Raw genomic sequence first — 23,483 nt, forward strand, 5'->3', positions numbered from 1 at the left:
ACATGATGTATAAATCAGCAGGTACCCCATCGGGGCCTGGGGCCTTGTTTTTGGACATGTCTTTGGACATGTATTTAATTGCCCTTTCAACCTCTGCTAGCTCGAACTTAACCGGATGAGAATATCTCGTAGTAGCTGTAATTACTGACGATGACTCCCTTTGATCTAGGTCGTCATAAATATTCTTGAAATGTTGAAGCCAACTATCGTCAGGAATTACACAATCCGTGTCTATGTTCTCCTGTTCCGAGAAGAACGGCTGATTTATAGTAGACCAAACTTCCTACTATCTCTTAACACGTCAATGGATTGGAGGGTATCCCACACCTCTTCTTTAATTACGCGTTTGCTTGTGCCAATCGCAATTTTGTACTCCTTGCGCAGGATAGTGACTTGTGCCCTATCCCTAGGCCTGTTTTTTAAGTGCCTGAAGGAGGGCATCATGCGCCCCCCCCTTAGTTCATTATAGTTGGTCATAACTCCCAAATCAACTTCCAGCATAACCGGATTATGGTCACTAAAAGGAGCTCTGCAACAAGAAAAGCAGGGAGAGGCGAGGACGAGAAGTGGCATAGAGCTGACATTGAGCTCCTCCTGCCTATCTGTGTTATAGACACTGAGAAAGGACTGGTTTCACCTACACTAATTCGGCGGCCATCTTTGAAGGTAGCCTCAATCACACTTTACATCACTCAACTTTCTTCTCACAACCTGCTCCCTCATACCTCCTTATATCTTTTCTTACCATTCCTCACCTCATTTTTCACCTACTGTACCCCACTCACCACCAGTTATCCTCACTACATATTGTTTTATTTATTTTATTTCTACCCCTTCCTGATTGAACTTTGATCTACACACTAAACTCTATAAGGACATTGTGTGCATTTTATTAATTTTCGTTTGGATTTGTTATTTCACTGTTGTTCTTTTTGATTTGCACCACATATTTTTCATCCTCTTTAATTCTTTCATTATATGACTGTGTATTACGAAATATCCTTCTTCCACTAGGTATCTTATTTTTATCATGTGCTTTTAATTTATTTGTCAAACTTTTCAATTTTAATTCTTCAATTTGTTTTTGATGATATCTCCCTCTTTCTCTTTGCATTCGGTCTTATTATATATTATGTAGTTACCTGCTCCTCCCCATTCGTGGTTCCTCTACTCTGCTATCTTTATTAAATAACTATCTTCTTTCTACTTACTCCCCTTCTCTTTCTTTCTTTTTAATCCGCTTTTTAGTTATTTTTTTCCTTGTTTATTTCATTTTATTTTACCTTTACAGCTTCCCTCAGTTTTATCATTCATCCAATTGACTCTCTATTCTAGACTACCTTCTAATCCATACCCCCCTCTTTACCAATCATTATTTGCACTTTATTTTGTATCGTTTGGATATGTTATTCTATTGTGGCGCTTTTTAACCTATTTCAACGTTAATTTGTGTATTTCTTGACTGTTCACTAAGGTATATTCTCTTTTTGTTATGTATTTTGTTATTTTGTATAGTTTGATGTTCCTCTGTTTAGACCACCCTCATTTCCTATCATTGTAATTTATTTCAAGTTATTGTTCAGATTGCCCTCTATGTTATATCCTTTTGTCACTATGCTTTTGTTTTCAATGTGTATCCTGATGTTACTATGTGTAGTTCACCATTATGTCCTATCTTTATAATTTGTTCAGGCTATATTAAATTCCTTCCCCCGCTTTATAGCCTTATCTTCTTAATTCTCTTGGCTGCCCTTCCTTACATCGTGAAATGTAATTTATATGATTACGTCGCCTCCTTACCTATTGTGCTTATGTTTACATCCTTACATCGTGAAATTGTATTTCCTACTATTACGTTGCCCCATCACCTATTGTGCGTAATTGAAACCCCACCCACACCTCTCACTGTCTGAGTCTGCTTTGGATTCACTTAATCGACCCCCGCTTCCCCCATCACCACCTTCTATCTTCACTTCGAGGACCAGTGCGTTCTAATCTACTGTGCTTCCTCTTTCTCCCCCTTCTTTTCTCCAAATCATGCCTCCACTCACTCTTCCACCATCAATCTCAACCCCACACATCTTTAAACTCGGCCCTAACTCTTGGACCATCCTCTACCCTCCCCATCTCTCTAAACATGGTAAAAAAAATTCAAACACAAACTTCTCTGTCTCCACCCAGAAACATTATTTGCTGATCACCATAACCGCCTTAACTCCCCAATTATCACCAACTTCATCTTCTTCACCAAACGACCATCTAAATGGAAAAGCTTATTTCTACGTCACCTCCTGATCTCCAATTCACGCAACATCCCATACGGTCTAAAACTCTCCACTACACCATCTTCTTCCTTTCCAGGCAAAATAGATATCTCCATCTTCAAATCTGGAACTATACTCATCCAAGCATCTGAAAAGCACCTCGACATCTTTGAACAACACTTTAGCGCTATATCCCAAACTCTCACAATATCTTCGTATCCTGCCCTCTCACCTCCTCTACCCCTAGACTCATCACCCCTCGACTCATCACCCCTCTCATCCCCGATACCATTACCTCGTCTCTCTGACCTACCGCAACTTTCATTGCCTTCCTCTCCCTTGACCTCTCCCTCCCCCCTATCGCCTCTTCCTGATTTTCCCCCTCCCTCTCCTACTCCCAATGAACAACACTTTAGCACTTTATCCCAAACCTTTGCACAATCCCCGAACCCTGACCTCTCACCCCCTCTACCCCTTGATTCATCACCCCCATATCATCCCCGCCCCCTTACCTCGTCTCTCTGACCTTCCCCAATTCTTATTGTCTTCATCTCCCTTCACTTCTCCCTCCTCCCTATGGCCTCTTCCTAATTTGATATACTCTGGTACACGCGCCCCTCCTTTCAACCTCCTCTCCAACATCCCCCCTCCTTGCACCACATAATTCATCCACACAACGATACCACTTGCATCCCCCAATTACCATATGATCTCCCCAGATTCCAAAAACACACTCTACTCAACGCTCCTCCCTCCACTCGACTCCCTTCCCGCTTCTCCCTCTGCCTCTTACCTCCTGGGACCCCCATGTCCCATTAAGACACTCTCTTCTATGCTCCTCCCTCCCCTTGACTCCCACATCCCCTACCCTCTGCCACTTATCCCCAGATTCCCCCCTGTTCCAATAATACACTCTCTTATATACTCCTCCCTCCCCCTGACTCCCTTATCAATTCTCCCTCTGCCACTTACCCCATAGTACCCCCCTTTACAACTACACACTCTCATCTATGCTCCTCCCTCCCCTTGACTCCCTTACCACACCTATCTCTGACTCAGTTCCCCACTCCCCCTTAACTGCCCCCACAATCACCCTCCAACACCTCCAAGCTTTCTTCAACAACTCACAATCCAACAAATACAACACCACCTCCTACTTCCTCTATGCCACTTTCACCGAACTGTCTGTCTAAAATGACTACCTTTCCTACATCCTCCTCTTGTTCACCTCCGCTCTCCAAAAATGATCCTCCCCCTCATTATAATCTCACCCCCCTCCAGACTTTCCTCCTCCTCATCCACAAGTTATCCCCCCTAAACAACCCTAACTCGACCAACAGCCCAATAAATACGGATCCACAGCACTCAACACACACACTGGCTTCCCCTACCATTGAACTTGTCCTTATGTCCCTCATCTTAGAACTCTCCTCACTCAGAAGCGATATCTCATTCCTTACTAAAACCATCTCCTCGCACGACGACACTCTCCTCAACACACCCACATATGGTCCGCCAAACTCTATCCCCAACAGAAACACTCCTCCTTCTAGCTACTACACAACCAGCACCTTACCCACTCAACCTTCCTCAATCGGCCCTCCCTACAATACTTACATACCCACACCGCCACAACTTGGTACTCACCCTATACCCTCTGAAGCTAACAGTTCCACTAACTTAACTTCTAGCAACTACACAACCAGCACCTTACCCACTCAACCTTCCTTAATCGTTCCTCCCCACACTACCAACATACCCTCACCGCCACAACTTGGTATTCGCCCGATAACCCCTGAAGCTAACAGTTCCACTAACTTCACTACCTCTCCCTCACCCCCCTCGTCCACTATCCCCCCTACTCAACAGTCTACCATCCCAGTTCTCTTAGGAACTAGTAGACTCACCCTTCCTCCGACCTCCCCTAGACCACCCCAACAACTTAGACCCATCCCCCTTGTCCCCCCACTACTCGCCCAATAACCTCTGTAGCTAACAGTTCCACTAACTTAATTTCTAGCAACTACACAACCAGCACCTTACCCACTCAACCCTCCTTAATTGTCACTCCCTACAATACCAACTTAACCACACCGCCACAACTTGGTACTCGCCCAAAAACCTCTGAACCCAACAGTTCCACTAACTTAACTACCTCTCCCTCACCACCTTCGTCCACTATCCCCCCTACCCAATTGTCTACCATACCAATTCTCTTAGGATTAAGCAGACTCCCCCTTCCTCCGACTACCCCTAGACCACCCCAACAACTTAGACCTATCCCCCCTTGTCCCCCCTCCAAATCGCCCGACCCCACTCCCCTCTGTTGCATGCTGATTAATTGCAGATCCGCCTCCTACCACGCTACTGAGATTGCTGAAAGCATTCTTAGTGAAAATATTGACATTGCATTCCTAACTGAAACCTGGCTCACCGCCCACTCCACTCCCATCCTCGACTTGCTTATCCCCCCTGGTTACTCTATCATTAGAAAAGATAGAATCGAACAAACAGGAGGAGGACTCGCCATAATTTTTAAAATTGAACTTAACATCTCGCTCGTTCATCTGCAAGACCCTTCATCCTTTGAATACCTTTGCGCTGATCTCATTATGCCTGACTCCCCCACCACCCGGTTGCACACTATCTATCATCCCCCTGGAAATAACATCCCCTTTACGGAAGAGTTGACTGATCTTATCATACAATCATCGCTCTCACATTCTAAAAATCTCTTCCTCTGTGACTACAACATCCATTGGAACAAAAGTGATGATCCTTCTGTCATCCTATTTAATGATACCAGGGACATCACCAATATGACCCAACTCTGCCATTCTCCCACCCATAACAAAGGTGCCACCCTTGATGCTATTATGACTAACAACGACCTGGCCTCCCTCTCAAATATACTTCCAGTAGACTGGTCTGACCACTACCTTATCCTCTTCACCATGAATAGATCCATGACTCACCCAGCCCCCATCAGCTCTTTACCTAAGAAATCCACACGCAACCTTCACCTTATTCCTCCTGGCGAATTGGAAGCCACAATTAAGGCCCACTTACTTCTATCCCCTCTCTCTGACAGCACCACCGACCTAACTAACCATTATAAGAATTCTATTATTGATGCCCTCGACCTAATTGCTCCAATCAAACTCAAACAACAAACAAGCAACCCTCCTAAGTCTTGGTTCAATTCTGAACTTATTAACGAAAGACATTCTGAACGGGTTTGAAGGAATCATCCAACCGTTGACAATATGGCTCTCCTTGGAACTGCTAGAGCCCAGTACAAAAAACATATCTTTAATGAGAAAGCCTCCTTTCTACGATCACAAATTGATCAAGCCAGAAACCGCCCTAGAGAACTCTTTAACATTGTTAAAAAACAAACCTCCACTGGCCCTCCTAAAATATTAGCCTCTATTGACAGATGCGAAGAAATTGCCAGTTTCTGTACGAACAAAATCAACAAGATCGAACTATCCTTCTCTTCCCTCCCACTCTCACTACAACCTACCCCCACCCTATACACCCTCCCCAACACTCCTAACTCTCCTCCGTCCACTTTTTCCACACTTCTCGATCCCTCTCAACCCCTCCCTGCTCTCCCCCAACAAGATACTTTTCCGAAAATAAGCCCCCCTACTAAAAACAATGCCTCATGGATGATTTTAGTACAGTATCTGAATCTACGATCACTAATATCATTGCCAAACTAAAACCCTCCTCCCACTCCAAAGATCCTCTTCCCGCCCTTTTGGTTCAAGAACTTAAATTTAGCATTGCCCCTATATGGACCAAAATCATCAACTCCTCTCTTTCCACTGGCTGTGTCCCCAACTCCCTTCAGCTTGGTCAAATCACACCCATTCTCAAAAACACCACTGCTGACCCCAATGACCTTAACAACCTTCGCCCTATCTCTAACCTTCCATTCCTCTCTAAAGCCCTCGAAAAATGTGTCCTATTGCAATTAGAGAAACATATCGCCTCCTTCAACCTCCTTGATGTTTTTCAATCTGGCTTTAGAAAGGGATGCAGTACAGAAACTGCTATGCTAAGTATCACTGACGACATTCATCGCTCCTTAGACAAAGGGAAATCCTCATTTCTAATCCTCCTCGACCTCTCAGCTGCATTTGATACCGTCCACCACCCCACCCTTCTCAACACTCTCAAAGACCGGTTCGGATTAGATGGCAATGTATTCAAATGGTTCTCCTCATTCCTTCAAAACAGATCACAGGAAATCAAGCTCAGCCACTTTCTCTCTAAACCTCAACCTGTCTCACTCGGCGTCCCTCAAGGATCCATCCTCTCCCCAACCCTATTCAATCTGTTCATGGAACCACTCGCCTTCATCCTCAAACAAGCTAATATCAATTACCACCTCTATGCCGATGACACCCAATTATATTACAAGATCAAATCCCACAAAGACATTCTCCACCTCAATGAGACCTTGACCAGAATTCAAACCTGGTTCCATCGTAACCATCTCAAACTGAACCCAAATAAAACTGAAATCATCCTTTTCTCCCCCAAAAACAACTCCCTTCCAACTCTGGATAAAGGATATCAAAGCTCTTAACTGCCCACTCTCCACCTCTAATTCTGTCAAATCCCTAGGCATCAGTATCGACCAGAATCTAAATCTCATCCCCCACATTAAAAATGCATCCAAAAGTGCGCTTTTCACCCTTCTCCACCTCAAGAAACTTAAACCATTTATTTCAGCAGACGATTTCAAACTTGTTGTCCAATCGCATGTCCTTTCCAGGATTGACTATGGGAACGCCACTTTGGCTGGCACCCCTAAAATCCATCTTGCACCGATTAAATCTGTCCTCAATCTAGCTGCGAGACTCATCTCTGATTGTAAAAATCTCAATTGGCTCCCAATAGAAGGAAGATCCACCTACAAGATTGCCTGCATCACTCACAAAGCACTTCACCAAAACACCCCTTCTTACCTTACAACGAAACTACACAAAGCAGGTTGCTCCAGGTCCCTGAGGAGCACAAACTCCCTTGTCTTGATCCCACCCAGACTCAAATTTCAAAAGGCCCAATCCTGTGCGTTCTCTGGTAACGCTTCTACAATTTGGAACTCTCTCCCTAAGGATCTTCGCTGCAACCCCTCTTACCCTCTTTTCAAAAAGGAACTCAAAGTACTCCTTCTCAACAAATACTGGGGTATCTAATGTTACTGACTCTGAACATGTCCACTCCTCTCTCTTCCCTTGTCCGCTCATCTTTCCACTCCCTCTCAATCCCTTCATTTTTCTCACTCCCCCTGTCTTCACCCCCCTCTCACTCCTCACTTTTTAATATTCACTTTCCACTTAATGTTATCTCTCTGTTTCTTTGCCCCCTTAGCCCTGTTGAATGCATTATCATACTGTAACTCTTTTTCGCTTAATTGTTAATTTTATCTCATTATGTTCACCATCCTTGTAAAGCGCTCTGATACTCTTGGGTCCAGTAGCGCTCTATAAAACCTTTGGAATAAATAAAAATAAATAAATAAATAAAAACTGATTATGTTTGTAGACTGACAGAAATTGCTCCAAAGCACTAAGTTGCTCATTCTGATATTAACCATCTTTGGAATTATAAAAATTAATTAACAAATATTTCTGGTGGTCTGAGACAGTCCATTCAATTATTAGGAAATTGCCGGAGTCTGCATCCAATTTTCTGAATACCCCAGGAAGTTTAAGCGAAAGGAGAAACAATAAGCACCCCTTTGGTCTCCCCACAGTCCCGGGAACAGCAGGAATTGCAAAACTAAGGAAGCCGTCCAACATAAAACTAGGCGCAGTATCCCAGGTTTCCTGGAGGGCAAGAATATCAAATTGCCTCATAAACTTCAACCATATAGGATCTGAACGTTTGGATCTAATCCCGGCCACATTCCAGCTCAACAAGTTAGATGACACTTTCTGGGTTAAATCACCATTCTCAACCTGCTCAGCTACTGGACTAGCCTGTAGTCAATCGTTCAACTCCATCTGGGACAAAGGCGAGAAACGATTTGACAGACCTATCTCAGCCCTGGGTTGCAAAAGGTGCGGTGAGACCGAGATAGTGGAAGAAGCCCTTTCCGCCCTCCGATCCAGCCCTTGTGTAGTCCTTAAATGTGTGCTGTCATTAGCTTGGTACGATTTTGACTGCAGGCTAGAGCGCAAGGGATGTTCCTGGTATGATGACAGAAAGTTTCCTTTTGGCCTAACAGGGGGGTAGAAAAAACCCAATGGCAGTGGTCTGATGCCCTTATTAACCAAGTCTGAGGCGTCCCAAAACAATCTTTCAGCACAGAGACGGTTATTAAAATTAACCACTACACAATCCCTTGGGATGTTTTTTGGGCAGCGCCCGACCCAACTGACCCTCCTTGCCATAATGACAGAATTTGTAATGTCAGGTCCCCCACTGCTAAACTGTACACACCACTGCCTAGCTAGATTCATGAGGTCATGAGTGGTTTCATTTGGACCAGACCTGTAAAGACTGCCACTAGGGGAGCAGCCTCCGGGGGCAACTCCAGATGTCTGCCCAAATATGGATCCTGCCTTAGGCCATCTATAGCGGATTTTCTCCCATTTCTTGCACCAGAAGTGATATTCCCTGTCCCCACCCTCATCAATGTAGACCACGCCCCCACTCCACTCTTATCCAAACTTCTATCCCCTCGGAGTCCTTATTCACTGCATCTGCCATAGACCTGTTAACACTTGGACATTGGGGCTGAGCAGAACACCCCTTGTGATCTGTATGTTGTCTAATGAATGAATCAATTTTATCACATTTGCTCAAGAGTCCCGCTACACTGGTGTTAAGTGTGTCCACAATGTCTTTGGCAATGGACACAAGTGCGGGCTCCAATCGCGATGTAATCAGATCCTCCACAAGTTTTCCCACATAATCCCTGAGACTGGAGTCCGTTGGATTAACCTCACTCTGGGATTTTTTTCCTCCTGCCAGATTTTTTCGACACCCTTCGTTGGCCGATAGGCTTTTGTGTGGGGGGGGGGAGCGTACGTTGTAGCCTTCTGAGGATCTGGGGATACCACAGGACTATTCGAAACTGACTGAGAGTCAACAATAAGGGTAGGTTTTGTTAACACAATGTTCGGCTCGGGGGGGGGAGCGTAAGTTGTAGCCTTCTGAGGATCTGGGGATACCACAGGACTATTCGAAACTGACTGAGAGTCAACAATAACGGTAGGTTTTGTTAACACAATGTTCGGCTCCAGGGGAATGGGTGGGTTAGGATCTATTACGAATGCCGGGTCGACATTGGCCGGCCCCAGACCCAGTTCTTTCTCTGCATTCGCAATTTCTTTTGAAAGAACCCTCACCACTGAAGTTAGGTACGATATTATTGATTCCGATTTTCTGGGGATCTTGGCTTGTTTACCCTCCTGCTCCCCAAGACAAAGTTACTTTCTCTTACCCATGGTCAGTTGTTAGAGGGCTGGCTCGGCCGGCCTCCGTTGGCCCCAGACGGCCCTCTCTTGTCCCGTGCTTCTCCCGCGCGCTCCCGCGACGCGGGGGGTAACGCTGAAATTTATGCGCCTCCTGGCGCGGTTTAACGGTAGGCGGCTTCTGGCCGCTAGGGCAACTGGTAATTGTAGTCCTCGTCCTTCTTTCCCAAAACTGTACCAGACACCTGTAGGTTTTCTTAAGATAGTTTCATCTCTTATGTTGTAATTGTTCAAGTTTAATAATCCTACAAACTCACTTTCATCCATGTATTCCAAACATAGAAACCATTTGGGTACATCAACCCATTCAGTCTCTGGGGTTTGGGAAGAGAAAAAATTAAACATTAGTCATTGTCATAGCCATAAATTCCTGCTATGACTCCCTCTGTGAGCACTGCAAACTCTATTCGTATTGTGTGACTCGAAACAACAGACAACATGCACTTCTTTTGCAATCAAGTGTTCAAAGATGAAAATGAACATTAGTGACAAAGGCCATCTTAACTTTTAACATAGCCATTCATGTTTATATATGTAAATAGTTCTTCAAAATTAGTATTGGTAGGAATTGTCATACTTGGGATACAGACTTCCTGTGCGGATTTCAGCATAAGTGTTTGAGTCTTGTGAAGTCTCTCTATTTTGTTATTTGACAAATTGGACGAGAAAACATGTCATGGATCCAGAATCGTAAGTTCTCATTGGAATCAAATCATTAACAGGTTTAAATCGGGACATACCTTGTTTCCTCGCAATATTTATACTACTGTGGAATAACCCTCATTAAATTATTGATGAAATGGCAACCATAGTTTCGAAACAGCCTCCGTCTAGCCCCCTGTATAAATGCCATGTATATTTCTTTCTTGCCATTATGTCAGGGCAATTCAAGTCATAGTCTGTTTGTTGAATGCTGCCAACGGGATATTATCATTCAGTACGTTAATGTGTGTTGGCAGGCGATAAACCCACCATTGTTCCTTTTCAAGGAGTCTGTTCCACCTTTTTATTTGCATCGTCTATTTGCAGCAAAATGACCAATTTTTAGCTCCTTACCTGTAGTTGGCCCTTCGAGATATAATGGTTATTCATGTTTGTTGTTGTTCCTGCATTGTATATAGCTACAGTACTCACAGATCCAGATATTGACCTTTCTGCACGTTATACCAATGTACCTCTGGTGGTACGGACAAGTGATCATGTAGATCACAATAAGAAGATTCGTTTGTGTGTCTTATCTGATAGGGACTACTAGCCGCAGATTCCTTCACGTAGAATTATCCTCAGGAGTGAGATTGGATCCGGAACTTTTTTGCCACAGCATCCCTGCGCGCCGGGGGCGGTGCGACATCACGCCACTCCGCCAAGACGTCTTCTGCGTACGTGACGTCAGCGAGGTCATATAAGACCCGCCCCGGCGCACCTACGTCAGTTTTTTTCCTCTTCCTCGTGCAACACGGATCCGGTCTTTGCTACGGGCCTGATCTGAAAGAAACAGGTTAGTATTAGATTCCTTACCTTAGAATATCCCCAGGCGTCAGACTGGATCCTGAAAATTTAGTGTAGCAGTACCCCTGCGCGCCGGTAGGCGTCGTCTGCAGCTCCACGTCCGTCGTTGGTGCCGGGATGACGTTGTCGGAGTACTTAGACGCTGCCCTCGCGCGCTGACGTCAGTTCTTCTTTTTTCCGCGCCAGCAAGCACACGTCCGGAGAAAGTGGTACCCGTTAGTCCCTTTTTGACTAAGCTTTTTCGATCGTTTGTGGATCCGTTTCGAGTCTACGACTCCATCGGCGCCGGTAGGGATGCCCTGGTTCAAGCCCTGTGCCGACTGCAGCCGACTGATGTCGTTAACCGACCCCCACCGCCGGTGCCTACATTGCCTGGGGCCCGACCACGATGACAAGTCGTGCCCCGACTGCCGGGCCTTGACGTCGAAGGCTAGGCGGGATTCGGCCCCGCGCCGCTCGAGGTCCCAGTCCGGAAGGAGGTCGAGGGATCGGTCGCGGGGCCGGAGTCATCACAGCTCGGCGAGTCGACACCACTCGTCGGGCTCCAAGTCCTCAGGTAAGAGGCACAAGAAGTCGAAGAGGCGACATCGCTCTTCTGACTCCCCCCCGACGCTCGCGGCCTTCTCCATACCCGCCGGTCCCTGGGCAGAACGCGACGCCGGAGGAGATAGACTCCTTCCTCATGGCTCTCTCCTCCGATCACATGTGAATTCTTAAAAAAAAAAAAAAAAATGTTTTTAATATTTTTATTTGCAATTTCAAACGAAAGATACAAAAACCAGTGGCATGTCTTATACATTAATATACCCCAGCTCGGGTAATCATTTTAACGATAAGAATAAGTAGAAGCAATCATGACATTTTCACAGACATTTTCCCCGTATGGTGGCCATTCGTGCATGGTTGTAAGCATTTGACAGTAACTATAACACGGTTATGCATTGGGCTCTGTGGCGCAGTTAGGCAAGTTGGATAAAGAATAACCATCCCCAGTCCAGTTTACAGCACACTTTCTTCCATTCCCATTTACTGTTGCGTATATCTCAAGCCTCCACATGCTGCATGGTCTTCGAGCATCTCAGTCTTATTTATACCTCCGCTATGTCCTCAGTTCCCAGCCAACTCACAAATGGCCCCCATATCACTCTGGGACCGGATTGCATTGGCATTTAGCTCCCAGTATTCCGCTAGCTGGGTCTTACAATAAGTCACTTCTCTGACCCACTCCTTCGTTGTTGGAGATTGTATAGCCCCCCAGTGTATTGCTACCTGCATTCCAGCCATTAGCAATAGAATTGCCGGCAGTTTTCTCGTCTTTGGTCGTAGATGAGATACAATCCAAAGGAGTGCCACTTGGGGCGTGCATGGCAGGGTTAGCCCTGTTATACTTCCTATATGGTGTATGATCTGAGCCCAAAAAGTCGCTACCGGCCTGCAGTGCCAAGCTAGATGTATGAATGTAGCTTGTGGCGCTCCGCATTTCCAAAAGTTATCATCTGGACGCAGTCCCATGCGACGTAATTGTATGGGGGTGCTGTGTATTCTGTGTATTTATTTAAAGTGGATTCATCTAATCCGATAATTTGGGGTTAACTGCTCTAATTGTCTGCAGCTGAAGGCCCATTGTTCGTCTGTGAGGTTCTCCCCTAAGTCCTCCTCACATGCAGTGCGGGTCCCTAACGTGGTGATCGGGTGATCCTGTTGTGTAATATTGAATAGTCGTGTGATCAGTTTACGGCTGGACTCTATAGTGAGGATATTTTCTAACGCTGCTAGTTTTGGAGAGGGCTTTGGAAATGTGTCAAATTTCCGTCTGCAAGTTGCTCGCAACTGATAGTAAAGTAGCGTGTCTGCCGCCGTGGGGGCTGTAGGCCTGCACATCTGCTGCAGTGTAAGGAAGGTGTCTCCTGGGTATAAGTCTTGTCTAGTCTGAACCTGGTGAAGGTAAGCCCGCGCCTGCGCGTGCCTCCATCAGCGATGGATTAGCGGAATGCTCGCCAAGGTCATAGAGGGTGCATATAGCACGTCTACGCTGGCTTTTCTGCGGGGCCCCTCCCATGCCCATCGTAGCGCCTCCACTAAATCTACTTCATTACGTGGGCGCTTGAAAGGTTGGAAGATAGCCGTTTGAAGTGGCAGGGGAGCTCCCTGGTCCAGTTCAATGGCCATGTGGGGCTGGAATGGGGGGGTGCTCCCAGTGGTGGAAAAACTGTGCTTGTGCGCAGTACGCTTATAGGACAAAATCCGGAGCTTCCAGCCCACCCTGCTCCTGTGGAAGTGTGAGTGTTTCCCAAGATACCCTTGTTTATCGTCCCGCCCAGACCAGTTCAATCATCAGGGAGCGGAGTTTGGTAAAGAAGTGCGTCGCTAGGGGTATGGGCACATTTACAAATAAATACACTAGTTTGGGCAATATGACCATTTGGCCACCACTATGCCACCTATCGGTGACAGCGGCAGATTCTTCCACCGGTTTACTCTGTCACCTATCCAGTCTATCACTCTTCCATAGTTGTGTGTCCAGAGTTCTTGCACGCTGTTGCTTATCCACACACCCAGATATCGTGTTGGCTTGGTCGCCCAACTTATGGGGTATTCTGTGTCAAAGGTCTTAGTGCCAGTCGTCAGCGGAAATATTGTCGATTTGCACCAATTTATTTCTATCCCCGATATCCCCCCATATCTTACCAGCTCTTGTGTCATAGGCGAGAATTTTTACCCTGGGTTCACCATATAGAGAGTGATGTCGTCCGCATACATGAATACATTATAAGCACGCACGTTGTGAACCTAATGCTCCTATTCGTGTGGTGTTGTCAAATTTGAGCTGCCAGCGGCTCGGTTGCTACGGCAAACTGTAATGGTGACAGAGGGCAGCCCTGTTGCGTGCCTCTTTTGATGTGTATCGGGCTAGATATCAGCCCGTTAACTCGGAGACGTGCTGTTGGCCTGGTGTATAGGAGTGTAATTTGATTGAGGAACAGAGGGCTCATTCCCAATTTGTGCAGTAGCGGGAACAGGAATCACCACTCTAATGAATCAAAGACCTTGGTGGAATCTAACAATGCTGCCACCGCAGGCTTGTGAGGAGCAAGATAATGCATAAGTCCAAATAGTGTCCGCAGGTTGTGAGAAGTGGATCTCTCCGGGATAAAGCCCGACTGATCTGTGCGGACTATCAGGTTTAACAGTAGCTGTAGCCGTGTAGCCAGTAGCTTTGCAAAAATCTTGGTATCGAGGTTAATTAATGAGTGGTTGGGATGAATCACATTGCGTGGATTCCTTAGCTGATAGAGACTACTAGCCGCAGATTCCTTCACGTAGAATGACTCCCAGGCATGAGACTGGATCCGGAAACTTTTTTGTCACAGCATCCCTGCGCGCTGGGGGCGGGACGACATCACGCGACTCCGCCCAGGCGTCGTCCGCTCACGTGACGTCAGCGAGTACACATAAGACCCGCCCCAGTGCACCTACATCTGTTTTTTCCTTTACCGTGTGCAGCGCGGATCCGGTCCTTGCTACGGGGCTGTTTCAGGCCTTTTTTCTCTATTTCTTTTGATGGAACAGTGCGCGAATGCCTTCGGGCTTCAAAACTTGTACATTTTTGTGGGCGTCTTCTGTCAGCGACGGAACCGCACCTCATTTGTATGTGCTGTTTGGGGGAGGATCACGGCACAACTGACTGTGAGGCCTGTCAACAGTTGAAGCTGAAGTCGCGGCGGGAGCGCCACATGAAACGTCTCTCGGCGCGTCTCTCCAGGTCGACGTCCTCCCCTCGGTCTGCTTCGGCAGATGGCTTTAGGTACGGCCGTGGTCGTCGTCCTCTCCCTTCTCCGATGTCACGTGAGCGTCGTTCCCCCATGGGTAAGTGTCGCAGTTTGTCCTCGGGGCTGGTTTCCGGCCTGCTGGGGACATGGATTCTCTGCGGGTGATGCGGCCCGGCGTGTCATCCTATCCACCGTTTCCCAGTGTTGGGGCGTCGAGAGTCCAAATGGAGACAAACGCGGCGGCTTTGCAGGCCTCGCTGGCGTCTCTCCCTCCTTCCCCTCCTGGGGCGTCAGTGGACCCCTTGCCTTGCGCAGTGCCCTCCCCGGCGCCGCCGGTGGCTCCAGCCCCTGCGCCAACTGGTTCGGATCCAGGCTTGGAGGAAGTGGTGCTGTTGGGGTGCGGCTCCTCTGGTGCACCTCCTTCAGGCCACGGCGTCTCTGCCTCGGCGCAAACTCCTGCGGGAGTCCCTGTGGTGTCGCGGGAGGTCGCCGGGGCTCTGGTCGCATCGCCGAGCCCCTCTCGGTCCTTTGACAAGGTGGTCCTGTCTAAGGCCGAGGTGACGCCGCTATGGTGCCGGCAGCAGCTGGAACTTGCGGAGCCACTGGGGTCGGTAAACCCTCCTCGTCCCGCTCCGGGTTGAGGCCAGGTGAGGACCCCTCGTCCCTCTCCGGGCCCCTCTCCTCCCTCCCCACAGGCGGCTGCCTCGACGGAGGGTGAGTCGGAGGTTGGATCTTCCCTGGCACCGCCTTGTGGGTTGCCGAGCGATCTCCGCCTCATTCTGGGCTGCGGCTGGCGGAGGACTTTGTGTCACTCCTCAGGCCCGTCTCCTTTCCCCACCAAGGTGGCTACTTCGGCGAGGGTCGGGTCGGCACCGCCCCGGGCCGGTTTGACTCAAGCTCCGCTCCGGTCTCCGGTGCGGGGTGACTTGGAGGAACCTTGTCCGGCGACGCTGGATGGTGCTGACAACCTGCCTCAGGCAGCAGACTCTACAGCTCCGCGCAGGGGTCATACGCCGATTCGGCTTCTGACGCTCCTTCTCCAGAGGCAGGCTGTATATTGGTGTCGTCCTACCCAGAGACTGGTCGCCGTTTGGTGTCTTTTTCACCAGCTTCGAAGGGCGGCTCCCCACCCTTCCTGAGGCAGAGGTGTTCTTCGGAAGAGCGACAGGTCCCTCATTCTTCGGCTCCTTCTGACTTCCAGGTCTGGCCCTTGCCCGTCCCGCTTAGCCTCGGGGACGGACGCCTTAGTTTGCAGCTGTCGCCCACGGAGGAGCTGCTTTCCCCACCGCGGGGCCCTACGGAGGCGGGTATGGCCTTCGCTCATGCGGTGTCCACGACTGTGGGCATCCTGCATATGGGTGACCCGGTCACTCACATTCCGACGGACCATCTATTAGAGGTCCTCCACCAGGGCTCTGGTGGGAGGGAAATCCTCCTTTTTTCTTGACGGGGGCTTGGAGGCGCCTTGCCTCCGGGGACCCGATGCCTCAACATCTTCTGCACCGGCACATCTCAGTGCCGTGTGACCCGGCATGCCTTTCCCTCTACCCTTCTGCCTCCTGTCATCTTTTACGGACTGCCTTTCCCTCCCTGCCACCGCTGTTGACTCCGCCATCCCGAGAGGCTCGCTGGCTGGATTCTTGGGGGCGAACATGTTCGCCTTGACCAGTGCTGCCCTACGGGCCCTGAACACCTTGTGTGTGCTGGCTTGGGCCTCCTCCTGTTTGTGGGACTCGGCTGAGTCTCTGGGATCCGCAGCATCCCAGGAGGGTGGTCAGGTGGACTACGACATCATGCGTTGGATGGCCGAGAGCTTGCGGCGTTTATTCTCCGCTCTGCTCTGAACATCTCAGAGGTTCTGGGCCGGGCCATGACTTCCTCGGTCGCTCTCCGTCGCCATGCTTGGCTTCGGGATGGAGTATTCCCTGAGAATATTCGGGAGCGACTCATCGACCTTCCGTTTGATGGCAGCCTGTTGTTCCATGCCCCGGCTGATTCCGCCATCCAGAGGCTCTTGGCAGGGCTTTGTCCTCCTACTCCGCCTTTCCCTCCTCCTACTCCTGAGTCTAGTTGATTCTGGGCCTTCTTAGGCTGTGGAGTGTGTTTTCTGGCCATTTGTGTCCTTCCTGGGGACTTTGGCATTGTTGGCTGCTGGACGGCCCTTTTGTTGATTGTGTGTGGATTGGAATTGTTGCGCAGACTTGGCCCTGAGATTAGGCCTTTTGCTTGCTTGGGCTGCTTGTCAAGCCTTTCGCAGGGTTTTTTTTCCCCGTGGCTCTTTTGGTTTTCCTCTGCTGCAGAAGTTTTTCCAAAGAGGGTTCCCATATTTTGGGTCGTAGTGTACCCTAGATGGGGTAGTGGTAGCTGTCATATGGCTTGCCCTCTGCTGGAGGGTTCAGGTCGCCTTCGGGTGCCTGTTCTCCATGACGTGTTGTGTAGGTTGCTTTTGCGCCTTGAGGTTGTGTGCGCAGCCACTTGTAGTGGTGTGCCCGGGCATCTCCTTCTCTCCCTGCTCCTGCCCTGAGGTTTGGGATGATCCTATGTTCTCCACCTGGAGTGGGTTCGCCTTCTTTTCTCTCGCTTCCTTCGGTCTTCTAGGCTTCTTCTTCTTCTTCCTCCCTTCCTGTCTGGGCATTGGGCGAAAGCTGTGTTGCCTTGTGGGGCAGTGGGGTGCTTAGGCATCTCTCCGACCTTGCCCTTGGTTCCTTTTCAGCCTTCTTCTCCCTCCTGCATCCTTTTGGGGTCAGTGGGGGTCTGCTTGGGGGGCTTCCCCTTGCCTGGCAGGGACAAGGTTTTTCCTGGTCCACAGATCTGGTTCCCTGTGGGGCCCTCTGTTCTGTATTGGCTGGTGGGGTCCTTTCGCAGACCCTCCTTCCCAGGGGGTATTGCTAGGGTATCTATTCTACGTGAAGGAATCTGTGGCTAGTAGTCTCTATCAGATGTACGAGTTACTTACCTTCGTTAACGATGTATCTGGTAGAGACGATTCTAGCCGCAGATTCCTTCACGGCCCACCCTTCCTCCCCTATTCTGCGAGGACCCTTAGGGTAGTCTTCGGTACTCGCCTCCCGGTGTGGGACTGTGTCTCCTGTGGGTGCCTTCTTTGTTCTTGACGGGTGGCTCCGTCTGGGGGCGGTTCATTCCTCCTTTGGTTCTTTGGAGGATGGAGTCCCGATATTTCGGTGCCCTGCGGCTCTGGCTTCTCCAGGTTTGGGGGGGATTGCGTTCTATCCCTGCCCTCCCTCCCTCCCCTCCCTTGCTATCCTCTGATTAAGGGTCATCTGGCCATGTCTTGCCCTTGTCCCTTGTGGGTGGTTGCCCTTTATGTTGGGATGGCTTGAAGGTTTCTTGTCCCTGTCGGTGTTGGGACTGGTCCCCTTATTTGCTCAGGATGGGGGGGGGGGGGGTTCCTATGTGTACCATGACCTTACGCATGTTCCTTGCCTCCGGGGCACAGAGGTGGGAGGCTGTCTATGTGCTGGCAGGGTGGTTGCGCAGAGCTCTGCTTGTTTCTTTCCAGATTTTCTACTTTTCGCACACTGTTCCCATGCTTCCACTGTTTTTTATCTGGTGATTCCGTGTTGTGGTGCGCAAAAGTTCTCCAAAGAAAACTGACGTAGGCGCGCCGGGACGGGTCTTATGCGACCTCGCTGATGTCATGTGCGCAGACAACGCGTGGGCGGAGTCGGGTGTTGTCTTCCCACCCCCTGTGCGCAGTGATGCTGTGGCAAAAAAGGTTCTGGATCCAGTCTCACGACTGGGAGTAATTCTACGTGAAGGAATCTGCGGCTAGAATCCTCTCTACCAGATACATTGTTACCAAAGGTAAGTAACTTGTACGTCTGGTTTCAGTATTGTTATTGTTATTGCCTCCCTCATGGATTGAGGTAAAAGTGCCTGTCTCCATAGCCTCCTGGAATACCTTCAGGAGCCATGTGCCAGAATGTCTGAGTATTCTTTACAGAATTTAGCCGTCAATCCATCGGCACAAGGTGCCTTGTCAGCTTTGAGACTGCTTATTGCCTGCCGGACATCCTCTGCGGTGAAAGTCCATATATTCGCGATGAGCTCTGCCGAACCGCAGCAGTTCCACTGTGTCGAAATATTCCTTCAGGATTTCCGCCGTTGGGTGGTATCTTGAGGTGTACAAGGTTTCGTAAAATTCTGTTATTGTGTTAAGTATATCTGGCGGCGTGTGCACCATAGTGTCCCTTGGGGTGTGAAGTTCTGTAATGTATGTGGACCCACGAGGGTTGCGTAGTATATTTGCAAGTGTTCTCCCGGGCATGTCCCCTTCCCTGTACTGTCGTGCTTTTGCGTGTTTGTGTAAGAATTTGGCTTCACTGTCAGCTTCTTCTCGATATTCAGTCAGTTTTACTCTGAGGTCTTCTGTGATCTCCGAAGTGGGCGTTTGGTAATATCGGGACTCAGACCTCTGTCTCTAATCTGCTCAGGCTTCTCCTGATGTCTCATAGCACTCCTGACTGTTCTGCTATGCAGTGGCCACGTATTACCACTTTGGATGCTTCCTATAAGGTCCCTATCGTGTCCACAAAGCCTGTATTCTGTTCAAAATAATCAGTGATATGTGTTTTAAGTGTTTCCCTAAATGCTTGGTCCGAGAGGGCACGGGTAGGCAGTCGCCATGTGAACGACTGTATGTATGGCACTGGGATCGCTAGGGCCAGGGAAATGGGGGAGTGGTCTGATAGCGTGCAGGCTTCATGTTGTGTGCCCACCACCCATGAGTGCATGTCCCTTGACGTCAGCCAGAAGTCTAGTCTGGACCACGCTTTTTGGTGCTGAGTGACACAAGTGCCTTCGCTGGACAAAGAGTGGAATGTGCGCCACGTATCCACCAGCCCCATATCCTGTATAAGCCCCTTCAGTACAGCAGTGGCTCGGGGTGATGCGTGCGGGATACCCCCTTTTTGTCTACCTCAAGCGATAGAATAATGTGAAAGTCCCCCCCCACCCCACATAGCAGTGCAGCGTTTCCCAGTGCCTGTATTTTGTACCATACCAGTTGAAAGAAATCTGGGTCTTCCGTGTTAGGCCCATATGTGTTTGCTATAATCACTGGCCTGTTGTGAACTGAGCCTTTAAGAAGTAGGAATCTGCCGTCTGTGCCCCCCCCCCCCTATCTATTGCTTGTCAGTCTCTTTGTCGCGTTGTCTTTAAGGTGGGTCTCTTGTAGTAGACGTATATCTGAGTTGTGTCTGGCCAGGTATGTCTGAACCAGCCTGACCTTGCGGTGGTCATTAAGACTGCGTACATTCCAAGTTAGATAGTTTAGTTTAGACAGGTGCGTTCAGTATATCGTTGCTCCCCCTTCACTCATGTCATCTCGTTTGGGCATCTGTCCATTCGAAGCGTATTAGCTGCTTGCTCAGGTTAACTGTCTGACCAATCTGTAGTGTATTGCACATGCCAACGAAGAACTTGAACCTTCCCTCCCACACTAACCCCCCAAACAGGTTGTGCATTTCCCAAATCCTTCCCCCTCTGCGAACAGTAACCTATGTAATGGTCGGTTTGCGGAAATCATCCTGTGGGGGAGTGAGGTTGCTGACGTTCAGCCCCGTCTTTATAGTGACAGGGTGGCCAGACGCTCTCGCCACTGCAGTTTCTTTGCCGAGTTGCTGTTTTGTTGCTTGTTTGGCAAACTTTAGTGCTGCGCTGGCTTGAGCTTTGCTGGGTATAGCATTGCATATCTGGTGCCAGCTTTTTGAAACAGTTTTTTTGCTGGTACAAATTCCAGTCGTGCCGCTTGTACTGCTTGGGTAAAGTCCAGGTAAAATGAAACGTTATTGCCTTGATGTCTCAGGTCCCCTTTCTCTCGGGCCAGCCGCAGTATTGTTTCTCTGTCCCTGTAATTGAGTAGGCGAGCTAGGATTGTTCTGGGTTGTGCACTAGGGGAGGGTCTAGGGCCCAGCGTTCTGTGTGCGCTCTCTCCACCAGGAACATCGGCGACAATTCCGTGCCAAACAGATCTGTTAGGAGATCCTCCACGTATTTCTCCATGTTGGTGATGTTTTTGAACTCGGGAATGCCTATTATACGGATGTTGTTCCTCCGTGATCTCGCCTCTAGGTCTTGATGGAAGAGGACCCAGATGCTCCAAGAGGACCAAGAGCCATTTGTTTCCTCTCCCTGAGTTGTGACCTGAAATGGTGGCTGTCCAAGGACCTTTGTTTTTCTACAATCCAAATCATTCATAGCATTTAAGTTTTCCTCATAAAGGACAATCTTTAATTCCGCGCGGAAAGGGACCTTCATGTTACCAGTCTAAAACAAAGCCCACCTTTTTGTGTGTTTCTTCCATAATCACCAAAAGGTGCTAGCGTATACTGAAAACCTCATTGTAATTTCACATCAAAAAGCACATGATACTTGTCAAAGCTGATTTAGAGTTTAGTGGACAGAGGTGAGTCCATCAGAGTTTACTCCGCCGTACCAAGGGTTCGCGGCCTACCAAATTTATAGTTGTCTTCTAGCCCTGTGCACAGCTCTGAGCATTGGCAGGAATCACTGTCACTGCAGTTCCTGTATTAAAAGTGTGACTGACAATACCGTCCAAATGATAGTACCATCTGTCAAACTTTTAAAATGTTTGTTTTTTCCTTCAAAAAGAAAATCCCAAAGCGAGATTTTGCGTTTGAAAAAACTAAAACTAATGGCCCTGACACCATGGGGGGTTTCTACCATGGGATGGGTGTTTAAAAGTGTTTGCTGTACATTTGGGCATACAGTCGTGAGTGTATGTCAGCAATGGAGACGAAGAAGTCTCTGTCGTTGACATGCTTAAGATCCACCAGTTGGTATATCAGGTGGCAGACCTTCAGTTTGTTGGAGAGGGTCCTTCATCACCATTGCGAAGGAGCAAACACTAAATCAGCCCACAAGTTGTAAGTTACAGTACCTTGAGTAGCTGACGCGCAAAGTTCTTAAGTCCTTTCTCGTCTTGGAGCAGCTTGTGAAAATACATATTTGTTTCACTTTTGCTTATTTTTGATGAAATCCCTGAAATTCCACTTGAAATAAACCTAAAGATGTCTTGCCGCCAGCATTAATGTTTAAGTGTCCAAAATGGTGAGTGATAACTAACTTCTAGATTAGTGAAATGGTGACTTCAAGGATGACCATCTGGAATGTGTGAGCTGTATGCCCGGCACTCCTTAAATCAAATCTTAAGTGACTTCATGATTTAATTTTTTTTAAGTAGGAATCCATCAGGATCAAAATGTAAGTAATTTGGAAATTGTGTCTGCCGTAAGAGTACTCACCATGGAAAAAGTGCTAGCTTTTTCTTATCAATTCATTCTTAGAACAGTCTACGATGGAGAATTCTGGACTTTGGTGTGATAAACAGGGTTCGCTGGATTGGCAGGACCATGAATTCTCCAGGGCTAATGCCAGTGTGATATGGACTGTGGCCACTTTACTATGCAAGAAAGGACACACATTCACTGATTTACCCCTACTCCCTCAGTCGCCTGCCACATAGTTTGCATTTTGCAGTGTCAATCGTCCCATGTACATAGAATATCTACACAAGCTTACCTCATAGACCCCTCGGACTATTATACATGATGATCACATGATTGCTTTGTGGCTCATTGGTAAGAGTCCTTTACTCAATGCTATGAAAGGAATGGAGTGTGGAACAACTCCTAGAGTTCTTGGGGGTTGTGAAATATTACAGCATGCAGACACCTTTACATCAGTAACATTTAGAGAAATGTAAAGAGCGGTCATGGGCTCCCCGGAATGGTAAAAAACTAGGGTAATGTTATTTTAGATTCTTTGAAGGGTAAAGAATAGTGATGTCGCTCAGTAAAAACATCTTACTGACTCTTATTTAACTAATAAAGTATGCTTCTGGTGTGCATTTAAGTTTATTTGAGCATAGTTGTGTCTAGGCCTGAAAATTTTCACACAGTCCTGTATCAAGGCAGAGACTACAGTTGAGTTGTACAATTACCACATAGCACTGTATTCACAAGTCTTTCAGAATGAGCTTATTTTGTATGTTTGTAGCTGCCTGCCCAGAAAAGCTGTTTATGTCCAAGGCATGCATGGTGTTCAATGTAAGTGTGTTGAATGTAATCTCTGCTTCTTTCTTGGTTGTTTCTCAGTAATGGTCCTGAGCAAGTCCTTGATGGAACTTGAGTGTTTCCTGACTTCAGTGCTTCTGCCAAACCTAGTGCTTTTAAGTGTTGAAAAAACCCCAAGATGTCCTGCTTTGTCCTGCAGGTGGCAGCTCCGAGCAGGAGAAACTGTACCGATGTAGGGACCGATGTCGGGCGATTCTGAAGTACGTGAATGAGGGAGTGAAGCAAACTGAGAACCAGCACCGGCTTAAGATGTATCAGAAGCAGCTTGACACCACTGCACTAGAAAGGACCATAAATAATCCTCTTGCTGCAGAGTTTAAGGTA

The 23,483-nt window shown here is 48.1% G+C and overlaps 1 protein-coding gene across 3 annotated transcripts in view; it reads left to right on the forward strand.

The window, feature by feature from the left end:
* Positions 1-23,483, forward strand: part of ARHGEF11 (Rho guanine nucleotide exchange factor 11) — an 883,046-nt gene that overhangs the window by 667,200 nt on the left and 192,363 nt on the right. For all 3 annotated transcript variants that reach the window (XM_078670282.1, XM_078670280.1, XM_078670281.1), the window contains one exon: positions 23,299-23,480. In XM_078670282.1, the coding sequence (XP_078526408.1) occupies positions 23,299-23,480 (182 nt within the window). The remainder of the gene's footprint in view (positions 1-23,298; positions 23,481-23,483) is intronic.

This window comes from Lissotriton helveticus, chromosome 12 (assembly GCF_964261635.1).
Source record: "Lissotriton helveticus chromosome 12, aLisHel1.1, whole genome shotgun sequence".
NCBI lineage: Eukaryota > Metazoa > Chordata > Amphibia > Caudata > Salamandridae > Lissotriton > Lissotriton helveticus.